Source organism: Hyaena hyaena, unplaced genomic scaffold, assembly GCF_003009895.1.
Source record: "Hyaena hyaena isolate Hyena2069 unplaced genomic scaffold, ASM300989v1 scaffold_288, whole genome shotgun sequence".
In the NCBI taxonomy this organism is placed as follows: Eukaryota; Metazoa; Chordata; class Mammalia; order Carnivora; family Hyaenidae; genus Hyaena; species Hyaena hyaena.
Window position 1 is genome coordinate 1,297,497 of NW_024080922.1, and position 13,692 is coordinate 1,311,188.

Here is a 13,692-nt window from a genome sequence, read left to right on the forward strand (position 1 = left end):
CTCTCTCTCTGCCCCTTCCCCCCCTGCCACTCTCTCTCTCTCAAAATAAATAAATAAACATTAAAAAAATTAGTGTTGGGTGTAATGGAGATCATGTATTTATTCAGGATAACTGAATGGTGACAGGCGAGTACGTGGGCCCTTGTTACCTTTCTGAAATGGAGAGATTGTTAGACCTGAGGTACAGCTCCTCCAGGACCGGCCACCCAGGGGCGCACCGCAGCACCTAGAAGGGAAATGGGTCAGGGCCTGTAGTTTCTTCCCAGGTGTTTATTACTATACCTTCCTATCAATTCAGTTCAGTTAGTGTTTGAGACCTACAGTGCCCTACAGACATTTCATCCAGGCTCTAATTCGGCCCAGGAGTGCTACGGGACTGGCGATACAATTTAAATGTTAAAAGCTGTGTTTTAATGACACGGACGCATATACATCGGGCACCCTGAGCCCTCCGAGGTAGCCGTGAACGTGCCATCCAGGGGCGTCCACAACTGCACAAGGTTCCTGAGAGGTGGACTTGCAGACATGGACAGTTTGCTTAACCAGAGGAAAGGACTTGATGTCAACCCCTTCTCCTCAATGCTCAACGCCACCCTGGGTTTGCAGAGTACGCTGATCGGACGGTACTTCACGACTGTGATTTCTCAGTTCCCTCACTTGCACTTCACCACTGTCCCCAGCACCTGCATCTCCAAGTGCCCTTCCTGTTCCAGTGCTAAACCTGAACACACTCACCAGGAAGCAGCCCTAGGACACAAGTGCACCAGGCAGAGGCGACTCATCTCCAAGGAAGGTGCCTCAGTGGCATTTCATAGATGAACCACTTCGCCGGGGTATGCCCCCATCTGCAGTAGTTCGAAAAAGGAATATTCTGGGTGTGGGAGGTCAGTTAACCTCGGATAGAAAATAGTAGTGCCAGATATAAACCCCAAACGCTGCCAGGCGAAGGAGCCGCGAGCCCACTTCGAACCCAGCTGTATAGGATGAACAGCGGACCTGCAGCAGCCAAACTGCAACAAGAGGAGGAAGCGAGACCCTTTGGGCAGCTCCGCCTGGAGCACTTGCGGGAAAACACGGCGAGCTAAAAGCCATAGCTAACTTGAGGGCTTTCAAAGTTCAGCCTGTGTTAACTGCACAGCACCACGGAGCGCCAACCGTCTAGAAAGACAGCTGAACAAATCAGGAGCCGAGAGAGAGAGAACACGGATCCCAACACAGAAACTTCTACTTCATTACAACAATTTTGTAATTCCTTTTTGTGAGGCAGTTTCAAGATATTTCGATAATATATAGATATATTACTTGGATAATATATATATATATATTATTTGGACAAGATGATTAGAATGAAGCCACAGTTGTGCCTCGATTCCCTATTAAGCCAAGAATTTAAAATTTCTTATCTCTGGGTAATACACCAAAGAAATATGATTACCTCAGCCCATGTTATTCCTGTCCGGTTAAGGACTAAAACCTTCAGTGCAGGAAATGTTCTGGTGAGAGATGGTGAATCCGAGGGAAAGTTTAGTTTATTCTCACTGTGTAGAAAGAGAAACACAATGTGCTGATTGCTTGCTCTCCAGTAGGCCTGAGTGAAAGTCACAGGAAGCAACAATTTGGGATTTAATATGAGGAATTTGATTTGTTTCCACCTTAAAGTGAAATTAAGGGTGCCTGGGTGGCTCAGTTGGCTAAGCGTCCGACTCTAGGTTTTGGCTCAGGTCATGATCTCGTGGTTCATAGGATTGAGCCCTACGTCGGGCTCTCTGCTGAGTGTGGAGCCTACTTGTGATTCTCTCTCCCCCCCAACCCCCTCCTGTTAATACTCTCTCAAAATAAACAAACATTTTATTAAAAAATGGGATTAATTAAAACCTAAGGGAGTCCAGGCTATTAGTCCTACTGACACGCTATAACAAAAGCTAGAATTTTCCTTCTCCAGAGTCTCTAAACCCCTCTTTTCCATTAGGATGGATCCAATAAATCACCACCCTTTCAATTTTCTCCCATGATCCTCATCTCAGAAAGGACTCAATCCTGACAGTCCTTTTATTTTGTTAAAAAATAAAAGTCTTTTTAATGTTTATTGTATTTTTGAAAGACAGAGAGATAGCACGAGCAGTGAAAGGGCAGAGAGTGAGGGAGACACAATTTGAGGCAGGCTTCAGGCTCTGAGCTGTCAGCACAGAGCCTGACTTGGGGCTCAAACTTATGAACCATGAGATTATGACCTGAGTGAAGTTGGACGCTTAACCAACTGAGCCACCCAGGCACCCCCTGACAGTCTTTTTGAAAGAAGATACCATTAAAACATTTATTATTATTATTAGCTATTATTTCCAGAAGAGGGGACGCAGCAGGTCAACTTACACCCTTTGCTCTATTTGAAGCACAATTCATTTCGGCCTGACTACCTGCTATAATCGAATCTGCCTGAACCGGGTACAACCCACTTGTATATGTAAAGCTGGCTCGAGTATGAAAGGGGATGCCTGGCTAAGCCCTTGGAAAATTAGGTTCAGAGATTGAAACTAAGCAAGAATTTGAAAAGGCCTGGAAAACCGTGGCCTTAGGGAAACACGTAGATTGACGGAAAATCCTGATCAGAACTGAACGAAACAGTGGTCCAATGAAATTATTCATTCTGAAAGCAATTAAATGCTAGAAGCTTCAGAATGGACAAGCACTTTTTTTTTTTTTTTTAAAGATTTTATTAAGTAATCTCTACACCCAGCGTGGGGTTCGCACTTCTGACCCCAGGATCAGGAGTTGCACATCCCACTGACTGAGTCAGCCAAGGTGCCCCAAACAAGCACTGCTCATAGCACCTCTCCTACTCCTCAGTTACAGACCAACTCCTCCAGATGGCCAAACCTTCCTGGTTAGGTTCACAAAAAATATGAAGATCTCCTTGCTCACCAGGTCAACCCACCCCCAGCCAATCAAAAGTGAAAACACATTCCATCCCCCACCCCAAAAAAGGGATGCCTGGCTGGCTCAGTCAATAAAGCGTGCGACTCTTGATTTCAGGATTGTGAGTTCGAGCCCCACGCTGGGTGTAGAGATTAAAAGTAAAACACACCCCTATTGGTGAGTCACCTCATGTGACCATTTGAAAAAATGAAAAACCACGATAACCAAAGAATATTAAAGAATAAGTTAAATAAAAAGTGAGACTAAGTTAGGCTTCAATTCCAGTAAGTTGTCTCCCCCTTCCTTCCCACAGTGATATCGTGAGGAAAGGGGAGAGATCAGGTGACAAATGGACATCCAAGAGTTCATACCTGAGATTGAGAAATTCCAGGTGTTTGAGCTGATCAGCAATATCTAGGACTTCATCCCATGAGGACAACAGGTTTCTTGACAAATCTACCTTTCTGATATCTCAGAGCACATGTTAAGAAAGTAATATAGAAAGATTTATACAAGACATAACAATAGTTACCTCTTAATTCTGGAGCATAGATCTTTTTTTTTTTTTTTTTTTAACACTTCATACCCTTCTAGTCTGCTTGAAACTTTTTCATGAGCACATACTACGTTTACCTTTAAAACTTTTTTTTTTATTTTAGACAGAAAAAGAATTTTAGCAGGCTCCATGCTCATCACTGAGCCTGACATGGGGCTCAATCCCACAACCCTGGGATTATGACCTAACCTGAAATCAGGAGCATTTGTTCAACTGACTAAGCCATGCAGGCGCCCTGCTTTTACCTTTTTAAATCACCCAACTCTTGCTTCAGATTCTGTGTCTCCCCCTCTCTTTGCCTCTCCCCAGCTCACACTGTCTCTCTCTCTCTTAAAACTAAATAAACAATGTATGTGTGTGTGTATCTTTTTTTTTTTTTTTTTTGAAAGGGGCGCCTGCGTGGCTCGGTTGGTTAAACATCCAACTTTGGCTCAGGTCATGATCTCACAGTTTGTGAGTTCAAGCCCCACATCAGGCTCTGTGCTGACAGCTCAGAACCTGGGTACTGCTTTGGATTCTGTGTCTCCCCTTCTTTCTGCCCCATCCCAGCTCGCTTGCTCTCTCTCTCTCAAAAATAGATAAACATTAACATATGTATATTTTTAAAAAGGGAGCCCCGGTGGCTCAGTTGGCTAAGCGTCTGACTTCGGTTCAGGTCATGATCTCCCAGTTTGTGAGTCTGAGCCCCACATCGGGCTCTGTGCTGACAGCTCAGAGCCTGGAGCCTGCTTTGGATTCTGTGTCTCCCCCTCTCTCTGCCCTTCCCTAGTTCGTACTCGGTCTCTCTCTCTCTCAAAAATAAACATTAAAATTTTTTTTAATCACCAACTCTTTATTTAGAAATGCAAAAGTTTGCCATCGTATATTGCAAACTTGAGACAAACATCTACAGTCATGTAATAAAGAACCAAATGTTATAACCAATGCTAAACCATTCTAAGGCGATCCAGCAAAAGAGAAAAAAGAACAATGATAGTGACTGATTTATTAAGCACCTAAGGTGTACCTAGAAGGTCTTGTCCTTGGCACTGCTGACAGCCATGGTGCACCATTCTGCTCTGCACTGCGGGAACCCCCAGATCATGAGCGGCATCTCCAGGACAGACAACAGGGCTTAGCATGGAGAAATGTTCTACAGCGATAAAGAAGATTTCGGACTTCAGGAAGAAGTCCTACAATAAGATTTGTCCTACAATAAACTAGTAGGACAGAAAGAAAAAAGCACCGAGCTGAATGCTAGAGGGGAGTGCCATGCCACCCAGAAGGGCACGGCTTAGCAGAGCCTCGGGGGCAGAGAAACAGAAGAGAAGGTCGGAGCAGGACAGGACCAGCTAAAGGAAGAGTCCTGCATGCTACTCTGTTACGCTGGGAAATTATTAGATGAATACATCTATTCCACAAGTGTGGGGGCCAGCAGTATAGCAGCGAGCACAACAGTCTCACTGCAGGAGACAGCGTTAAGCACGAGTGAGCCAGGTACAGAGACAGGCTCAGGGCAGAGGCAAGGCATGTGTGGGTACTCCATATACGCTGGTTGTGGAAGACCATCTTCTCGGTGCAAACCCACTTAAGCAGAGCAGCTCAGGGAATGATGAAATGCCATCTTGGAGAAGAGCCTCCTGGCAAAGAGAATGATACAAGCAAAGGCCCTGTGGTTAGAACGCGTGTGGCCTATGACAAGGACAGCGAGCTCCACTGTTCCTCCGGCAGAGGGGGTGTGGGATGCTGGAAATGCAGTCACATGGGCTGTAAGGGCCAGGCCACATCACAAAGGGTCCTGTAGGCTACTAGAAATCTTGGTTGGTCTCTGAAATGGGTACTACTGGGGAGGTCAGGACCCTCCTGCGATCGCTGAGCTGGGTGCTTTCACGCCTCATGGTCAAGCTCCAACCACCTTTCATTTCCATGACGCTGCTGACTGGGAGCCGTTGGGGTTGGTTAGAAATGGGGAGTCCAGTATCCTTCCCTCACCGTGTAGGTCAGGATCATAAATATACCTGCTAGTGTGCCCAGAGCACACGGACATCTGCATTCTGAAATCAACTCCAAACAATCTTACAGTTTCACACACTGCCCCTCGCGCACGCTCACCCTGCGCCCCGTGCAGAGCCCGCTGGCGGAGCGGGAGAGGCGCTTCCCAGCCCGGCAAGCTCAGGGCCGAGGCACTCCCGCGGCCTGTCATCCCGGGCTCAGGGAGGGACCTCGGAGGGGGCCACCCAAAAAGGATGACTGGATTAGACACACAGGCAAAACTTCCACTTTAGGCTGGAATTCAATCAGGAACTGCAAGACATCCATCACCACATCTGCAAATATCAGCCGGAACTTGATTATCTCACAAAACCTCATCTCTTCCGGTCTCAGAGGATGCATCTCCACATAAAGCAGCAAGACGCTGCCTCTCTGGCCACTGCTGACAACTCAGCGACCCAACGGCCGACATTCCCAAACCTACCTACTGGCCAGGTCGTTTCTGATACACTGAAAATAAGTCTTGTGCCACCCAATTCCAATCTTCTCAAAGACTGGGGAGCTGGCCAGGCAGATCACAGAATGCTCCAGAAGCTGCCGTTGCATCCTTACCAAACTACACCCTCTGCCTTGGTTACCATAACCACGGAGAAGGGACCACGCTGGTTCGGCTCACGGGAGCGGATGCAAGGGGCTGCTCGCTGGCAGGGTGACCAGGTCCCGACAGACCCACAGGCTGAGGGAGTGGACATCCAGACACGCTGGCTGGGAGCTCTGCTCTAATTTCTGTCCCCACAAAGGACGCACTGTAGGCGTAGTTAGAAATAGCTGGCTAAGGAGAGCTGCTCATCTGCCGACTCCTCCCGCAGAGATAACATGGGTCACAAACAGCTATCTTTGGCATAAATTATTACGTGGAGACTGGGCAGACTTCAAAAATTGTGAGACAACCTTTTTAAGTTACAGAAAGTGGTTGATGAGCACTGGGTGTTATATGGAAACCAACTTGACAATAAACTATAATAAAAATACATACATACATAAAGTTAGAGAAAGTGGGGGCACCTGGGCAGCTCAGTTGAGCATTTTGATTTCACTCTTGATTTCAGCTCAGGTAATGATCCCAGGGTCTTGGGATTGAGCCCCATGTCAGCAGGGAGCTGGATTAAGACTCTCCTCTGACCCCTCTCCCTCTCCTCCCCTCCCCCACTCACATGTTCTTTCTCTCAAAAATAAATAAAAAATAAAAGTATTTTAAGTTAGAGAAAATGTATCTCATTTGCCAGTGGGAGTTTTTTTTTTAATATTTATTTTTGAGAGAGTGAGCTTGTGCATGCGAGCGGGGGAGGGGCAGAGAGAGAGGGAGACACAGAATCCGAAGCAGGCTCCAGGCTCTGAGCTGTCAGCACAGAGCCCAACGCAGGGCTCGAACCCACAAACCATGGGATCATGACCTGAGCCGAAGTCGGACGCTCAACCGACTGAGCCACCCAGGCGCCCATTGTTTTTTTGTTTTTTCTTTAACTTAATCTCCCATATTTTTAGTTGTGGGCATGAGAGCAATGTATGGCACACACACACACGCACACCTCTTCCAGGAGAGGGTAGAAGAGATTACAAACTCCGGGAAAGCCCGTAGGAGGAACTGTGACAGCCGCAGGCAGCTGCCCGAAACCGGAGAGAGGAGTTTGCTCGCTCACCAGGTGGCGGTCCAGCACGGCCAGCACAAGGGCCCTGTGATGCGGTCAGGCACCCCCGCTCCTCCTCAGCTTGCCCAGGCCATGCTGGACGGTCATCTTCACACGGGACGGCTGCCGGGCCCTGGGCGTCCCGTCCTCGCTCAAGGCAGGGAGCAGGGCAAAGGCTCTGGGCAGAAGGCAGATGCAGGCCAGGTCTGGGCCCCAGAAGGAGCCCTGTCCAGAGACTGCTGCTTGGCGTTTCCTTGGCTGGGACGGGCACACAGCCTCACCTGCTGGCAAAGGGGCCTGGGAAGGTGAGTGGCTCCGCTGGGCAGCGACTGCCCTCCCGTGAAACGCAGATGCCCTTAGGAAGGAAGCTGGGGACGATGGACACAGGGAGGGCCACGCCCAGTGTCAGACACTCGGTGAAAAGGATACGAGGACACACTTTGGCAATTGCTCCTTTGTCGCCAGCACCATTCACCACGCAGCTCCTCAGAGAAATTTCTTGCAACATGCTCAGCTGACTGCATGAAAAACAGAGTTCACACGTATGCATAAGCACGTACATGTCCATTGGTACTTTAAAACCTAAAAAGCATTTCAGACATATCAAAAGTCATCAAAAAAATAACAGATACCAGCACCCGCCACCCACTATAAGAAACAAAGCTTTTGGGGCGCCTGGATGGCCCGGTTGGTTGAGTGTCCGACTCTTGATTTCAGCTCCGGCCATGATCTCACAGTTCATGAGTGTGAACCCCGTGTCGGGCTCTCTGCTGACCATGCAGAGCCTGCTTGGGATTCTCTCTCTGTGCCCCTCTCCCCTGCTCTCAATTTCTCTCTCTCAAAATAAACAAACATAAAAAGAAATAAAGCTTTAAACCACAAAGAAAAAAAGCACCACATACACTACAAATAAAGATGAAGTCCTCTGTGTTCCTCCCAGGACATTTCCCTTCCTTCTCTGCTCCCTATAGGTGACCCATGTCCTACACTTGGTGTTTGTTTAAACTTAAGCATTGAACAGTTTTACCACACATTTGCATATCCCTAAATATAGTGTTTCATGTATAATGAAATTTGGTATCAACAGTATCCTACCATATACATCCCCTCCTCCAAAGTTTTTCTCCTCAACAGTATACTGTTCAACAGGGAGATTTAGCTATACCGACCCATGTACTCTAGAGCCACTCCGTTTTAGAGGTTATAGACCACGACTAATTTATTTACTCCTCTGCTGACATGCAGAGGATTCCCAACCACACTGTGTGCTCGTTGCCCTCACATGCCAAAGGCTCCCTAGGGTTACATCCTGGCGAGCGTATATTCCTTCAGCTTTACTACATAATCTCTGAAGCCACTTTTTAGGTGTAGAGAATCTGTGTTTTCTACTCAAAGAGCCCATGTGTTCCAGTCTCCTAAGAGTATCTAGAACATGAAATCTGGAGACCCATCACCAAGGTTTAAACCCCAATTCCACAGCTTCCTTTGGGCTTAAGGAAGTTAAAATCTTTGTGCCTCTGATTCCACAGCTTTAAAATGCTGTGGCATGCACACATGTTCACAGCTGCATTACCACAGGAGCCAAAGAGTGGAAACTACCCAAGAGCCCATCAATGGATGAACGGACAAATTGTGGTACGTCCATAAAGTGGAATACTACTTGGCCTTAAAAAGGAAATTCTGACATACAATACACTGTGGGTAAACTTAAGGACATCATGCTAAGTGAAATAAGCCAGTCACAAAAGGACAATACTGTAGGATTCCACTCATGTGAGGTTCTTAGAAGAGTCAACCCTGCAGAGACAGAAAGCAGCATGGTGGCTGCCAGGAGCTGGGGATGGGGGGAGGGAAACGAGGAGCTGCTGTTTGATGGGGGACAGAGTTTCAGTTTGGGAAGGTGAAAAGGTTCTGGAGATAGACAGTGTTGACGGCTGTGTGAATGTACTTAGCGCTACCAGACTATACACTTAAAAATGGTTAAGGTGGTAAATTTTTTTTAAATAATCTTAAATGCTGTAATTTGGTGAGTTTTGGCATTTGTAAAACCTCAGAATGCTGCCTGATACGCAGTAAGTTATTTTGTAAGTATTTATAAAAATAGGGGCACCTGGGTGACTCAGTCAGTTGAGCATCCAACTTTGGCTCAGGTCATGCTCTCACAGTCCATGGGTTCGAGCCCCGCCTCAGGCTTTGTGCTGACAGCTTAGAGCCTGGAGCCTGCTTTGGATTCTGTGTGTCTCTCTGTCCCTTCCCAAATCACACTTGCTCTCAATAAATATAAAAAACATTTTTAATAAATAATAAAAAACTGACAACCTTTCGGGGAAACACTCAGATCAAGGTGCAAGGCACATACTATTATGACCATCACAATCTGGGGGAAATGCAGCAGCAAAGGTCTAACACAGAGTCTTCCAAACGCGCTCAGTTCACAGTGCTCTTGGTGTTTTAGTATTTCTTTCAGTGTCTCCAGGAGACAAAGGAAACACCTCAGTTTCCATTTTGTAAGTAGTTAGGGCCATACAACCGAGTAACGATTTACATCCTGTGAACTTAGTGTCAGCTGGGCCCTGCACAACTTCCCAAACCCTGGAATCCGACTGGACATCACTACCTCCATTTCTTGCTTCCATGATGATTTTCAGGAGGTACTCGCTTTTTATCACAGCAATCACCAAAAATCCAGCCTTTGCAGGGATAGGACACCCACAAAAGGAACCGTAGGAATATCATGAAACTGAATAGCCTCAAGCTAATAGCTTGCTCCGTGTCCAACAGAGGTCACTGCTTCCCTCTAAAATTAAAAAGACCCTGCTGTGCCCAGTGAGTTGTCTGCAGTGCCCAAAGGACCTTGCTCCAAAACTTAGAATCCTAGGTCTCAGTACAGACCTCACTCCAAAGGCAAAGCCATGTCCAAGAGAAGTCCTACATACTGGTTTTTCTCTTTTTAATCCATGTTTTCTAAGTCTTAGCAGTACAAACTCAGAGCTGGTCAGCTGGATATTATTGAGATAATATGATGGCTTAGAGGTTTCTTTCCATCCTTAACACAGATGACAGAATTGCACTGAACAATCTCACTTGTTATCCCCAAAGGCTCCAACACCTTAGGTAATGTTTTGCAAATGAAGAAACAGGCTTAGAATGAGGCATACTATCTCTAACAGCTAGAAAGTTGTCAGAGATAGAAGATGGCTTAGCTGACATCTGAACCCAGACCAACTCCAACATTGGTCATTTCCAAGAAAGTCACTAGCTAATTACTGAATGCAATGATGCTCAAATAGTAGGGTGAATCCCCCCCTCAAAAAAGTCTTGAGTTATACAGTTGTTCATAGTCAGGGGAGAGAAATTGTTTTGCAATTTGTCCATATTCACAGAGCCATAGTATTCTCTGAATGAGATTAACCAGTAAGAAAAAACTGCCTCTTTTGAGGTAAAAGGTATCTCGATATCTTTTTTCATTTTTTTCTATTATTTGTACTTTTTTAAAATTCTTTTTTTATTTTTTATTTTATTTCTAGGAGAGAGAGAGACAGCGTGAGCAGGGAGGGTCAGAGAGAGAGGGAGTCACAGACTCTGAAATAGGCTCCAGGCTCTGAGCTGGCAGTCAGCACAGAGCCCGATGCGGGGCTCGAGCCCCCGAACCGAGAGATCATGACCTAAGCGAAGGTCGGATGCTTAACCGACTAAGCCACCCAGGTGCCCCTATTATTTGCACTTTAAATGGAAAAAATAAAGCAAAAAAGCCCAACCCTATGAAGCACATATTTCTTCAAATTTAAGTAAACCAGTAGGATAAAAAGCAAAAAGCATTCATGACAGTTCTCTCTTGGTGGTGGCATGAAGGCGTGACCTCCTTTTGTTCAATGTATCTAGTTCCTAAATTCTCACCAAGGAGTGTAAACTGCTTTGTGATTAACAGTCAAGTTGTTGCTTTTATAAAAATCTCAATTTATTCAGTTTTTTTTCTCCTTCACATACTTTCTTTATTGAAAAAATTATGTATAGGAAAGTATGTGCATTAGCCTACGTATCCATAAGTACACCTCAGTGTTTTTAAAGGAGTACACACAGGTAACCACCACCCAGATCAAGAAATAGTACAGGGGCTCTTGGCTAGCTCAGTCAGTGGAGCACACAACTCACAACTCTAGATCTCAGGGTTGTGAGTTCAAGCCCCATGTTGGGTGTGGAGCCTACTTAAAAAATAAAAAAGGGGTGCCTGGGTGGCTCAGTTGGTTAAGCGTCTGACTTCGGCTCAGGTCACGATCTCATGGTCTGGGGGTTTGAGCCCCACATCAGGCTGTGCTGACAGCTCAGAGCCCAGAGCCTGCTTTGGATTCTAGGTCTCCCTTTCTCTCTCAAAATAATAAACATTAAAAAGTTTTCAATAAAAAATAATAAATACAGTAAATGATTTAGGGGGAAAAAAAAGAATAGTCCATTCTCAGGACTCAGGAAGGCCTCTTTTCGCCCCTGACAGCTACTTCCTCCATTCCCCCAAAACTGTCTATCCTGACTTCTAACACTATAGATCAATTTTGACTGTTTTTGACCTTCATATAGACAGCATCACACAACGTGTGCTTCCTTGTGTCTGACTCCTGGATGCTATGTGTAGGAGATTTCACCCATATGGGTGCACAGGACCACTGTTCGGTCACGTTCACAGTATGCCACTAAATGAATACAACACTATTTATCCGTTCTAGGCTTACAGATATTTGGGTTGTTCCTCTGAGTTTTCTGTTGTTATTGCTAATGCTGGTCATCTATGCTACAAAGCAGAGGTATCAAAGCAATGGATTTTTATTTTTATTTATTTATTGTTTTTTACAAATAGTTTATTGTCAAATTAGTTTCCACATAACACCCAGTGCTCATCCCCACAAGTGCCCTCCTCCCCCCTCCCCCCCACATCCATCAGTCCTCAGTTTGTTTCTCAGCATTCAAGAGTCTCTCATGGTTTGCCTCTCCCCCTTTCCCCCACTATTTCCCCGTTCTTCTCCCCCATGGTCCTCAGTTAAGTTCCTCCTAATCCTCCTATACGTGCAAACATATGATATTTGTCCTTCTCTGCCTGACTTATTTCGCTCAGCAAAACACCCTCAAGGTCCATCCATGTTGCTACACATGGCCAGATTTCATTCTTTCTCATTGCCATGTAGTATTCCATGGTATAGATAAACCACATCTTCTTGATCCATTCGTCCGTTGACCATCTGCTCTTTAAATTTCTTATGTTAAATATTAATAATGGCTAAATAAGACAGCAAATAAATGTACTCTGAACAAAACCACAGGTTAATTCAGGCTCAAGCCAAGTGGCTACAAACTTCCTCTCCAGAGTGGCCACCAGGGGTCACTATGAAGTCACCTCATCCAGGTCAGGGTCCACCACCACAGCACTGACCATCACTTAACCTGCATAGCCTGGAAGGTTCTTGTGCACTTGTGTCTTGTGGGAACATGAGCTGCTACTCACTCCGATTCAGAGAGTGCATTAGAGCGAGCAGAAAGCCGCTCTGTATAGAACCACAGTGTCCACAGAGTTTCAGAGAACAGAATGTTGGCATGCACAGTTCTACAGTGAGTTCTTTACTGCCCCTCAGACCGCTACATCATAATTTGGGGTCCTTCTTAAAAACAAGAGCCCATAGTATTCTGATACAGGTTTGGGATGGGACCAAAGGCTCTGCAATTTCACAAGCAGCCCAGGTGAGAAGGGTGTGCGGCCAAAGATGGAAGCTAGCTTGGTTCTAGATGGGACCAGCAAACCACAAGGCCGGTGAGACCTGTGTTTCCATTTCTGACTTATCACCAGCTAGGTAGGTCACCATGAAATAAAGAAGAACCAAAATGTCAATCTTAGTTATTTATGATACAGGACAGTTGGTATAAATATTAATAGTGGGCAACCTAATGTTTTAATTCCAATCTAGAAAAGCCCAACAACCCCTATGCTAAATTAAGAATTTTCGTTTCCCTGAAGACTTCAATCCTCAGATTCATCTGATTCCAATTTGTGTGTGTGCAGGGAGGCCACACCAGTTTGGAAGCAAAGTGTTGAGTGTCGACACACAGTCAGTTGGGTGAACTTCAGTCCTGAGTGGTGATGGAACGGTCAAAGTCAGTTCTGCCCTTATCACTTCTACATACCTTTGCTGTTTTATAATGGAGTCAAAACCAACAGTTTCCACAGCTTTGTTTCCAATTATAACAGTTTGGTCTTTTCCATCTTCCCCTGGTTCATCTTCTAACACATAGCGATTCTTAACTGCAGTGAGGAAGTCCACTCCAAAATTTACTTTGTTTGGACGAATAAAGGATCCTCCTGTTGGGTGCCTGGGAAAAAGGAGAAATGGGACAGATAAAATATCATCAGTGTGCATATTTAAACACAAGGACACATTAGAAAATCCTTTGTAAACTCAGTCTGCCATAAATGTAAAAGGTCTGCATTTACAGATTTGTTTACAAATATTTAGCAGCAAATAAAAGCAATTACACATTTTTAAAGATCTTTTTAAGTAATCTCTATATCCAACCTACAACCCT

At 45.5% G+C, this 13,692-nt stretch overlaps 1 protein-coding gene across 3 annotated transcripts in view; it reads right to left on the reverse strand.

Annotated features, from left to right (window-relative positions):
* TBCE (tubulin folding cofactor E) overlaps nucleotides 1–13,692 on the reverse strand; it is an 88,860-nt gene that overhangs the window by 12,308 nt on the left and 62,860 nt on the right. For all 3 annotated transcript variants that reach the window (XM_039247159.1, XM_039247157.1, XM_039247158.1), the window contains exons 4-8: nucleotides 13,294–13,479; nucleotides 7,558–7,646; nucleotides 3,285–3,384; nucleotides 1,436–1,538; nucleotides 150–226 (exon numbers count right to left, since the gene is read on the reverse strand). In XM_039247159.1, the coding sequence (XP_039103090.1) occupies nucleotides 150–226; nucleotides 1,436–1,538; nucleotides 3,285–3,384; nucleotides 7,558–7,646; nucleotides 13,294–13,479 (555 nt within the window). The remainder of the gene's footprint in view (nucleotides 1–149; nucleotides 227–1,435; nucleotides 1,539–3,284; nucleotides 3,385–7,557; nucleotides 7,647–13,293; nucleotides 13,480–13,692) is intronic.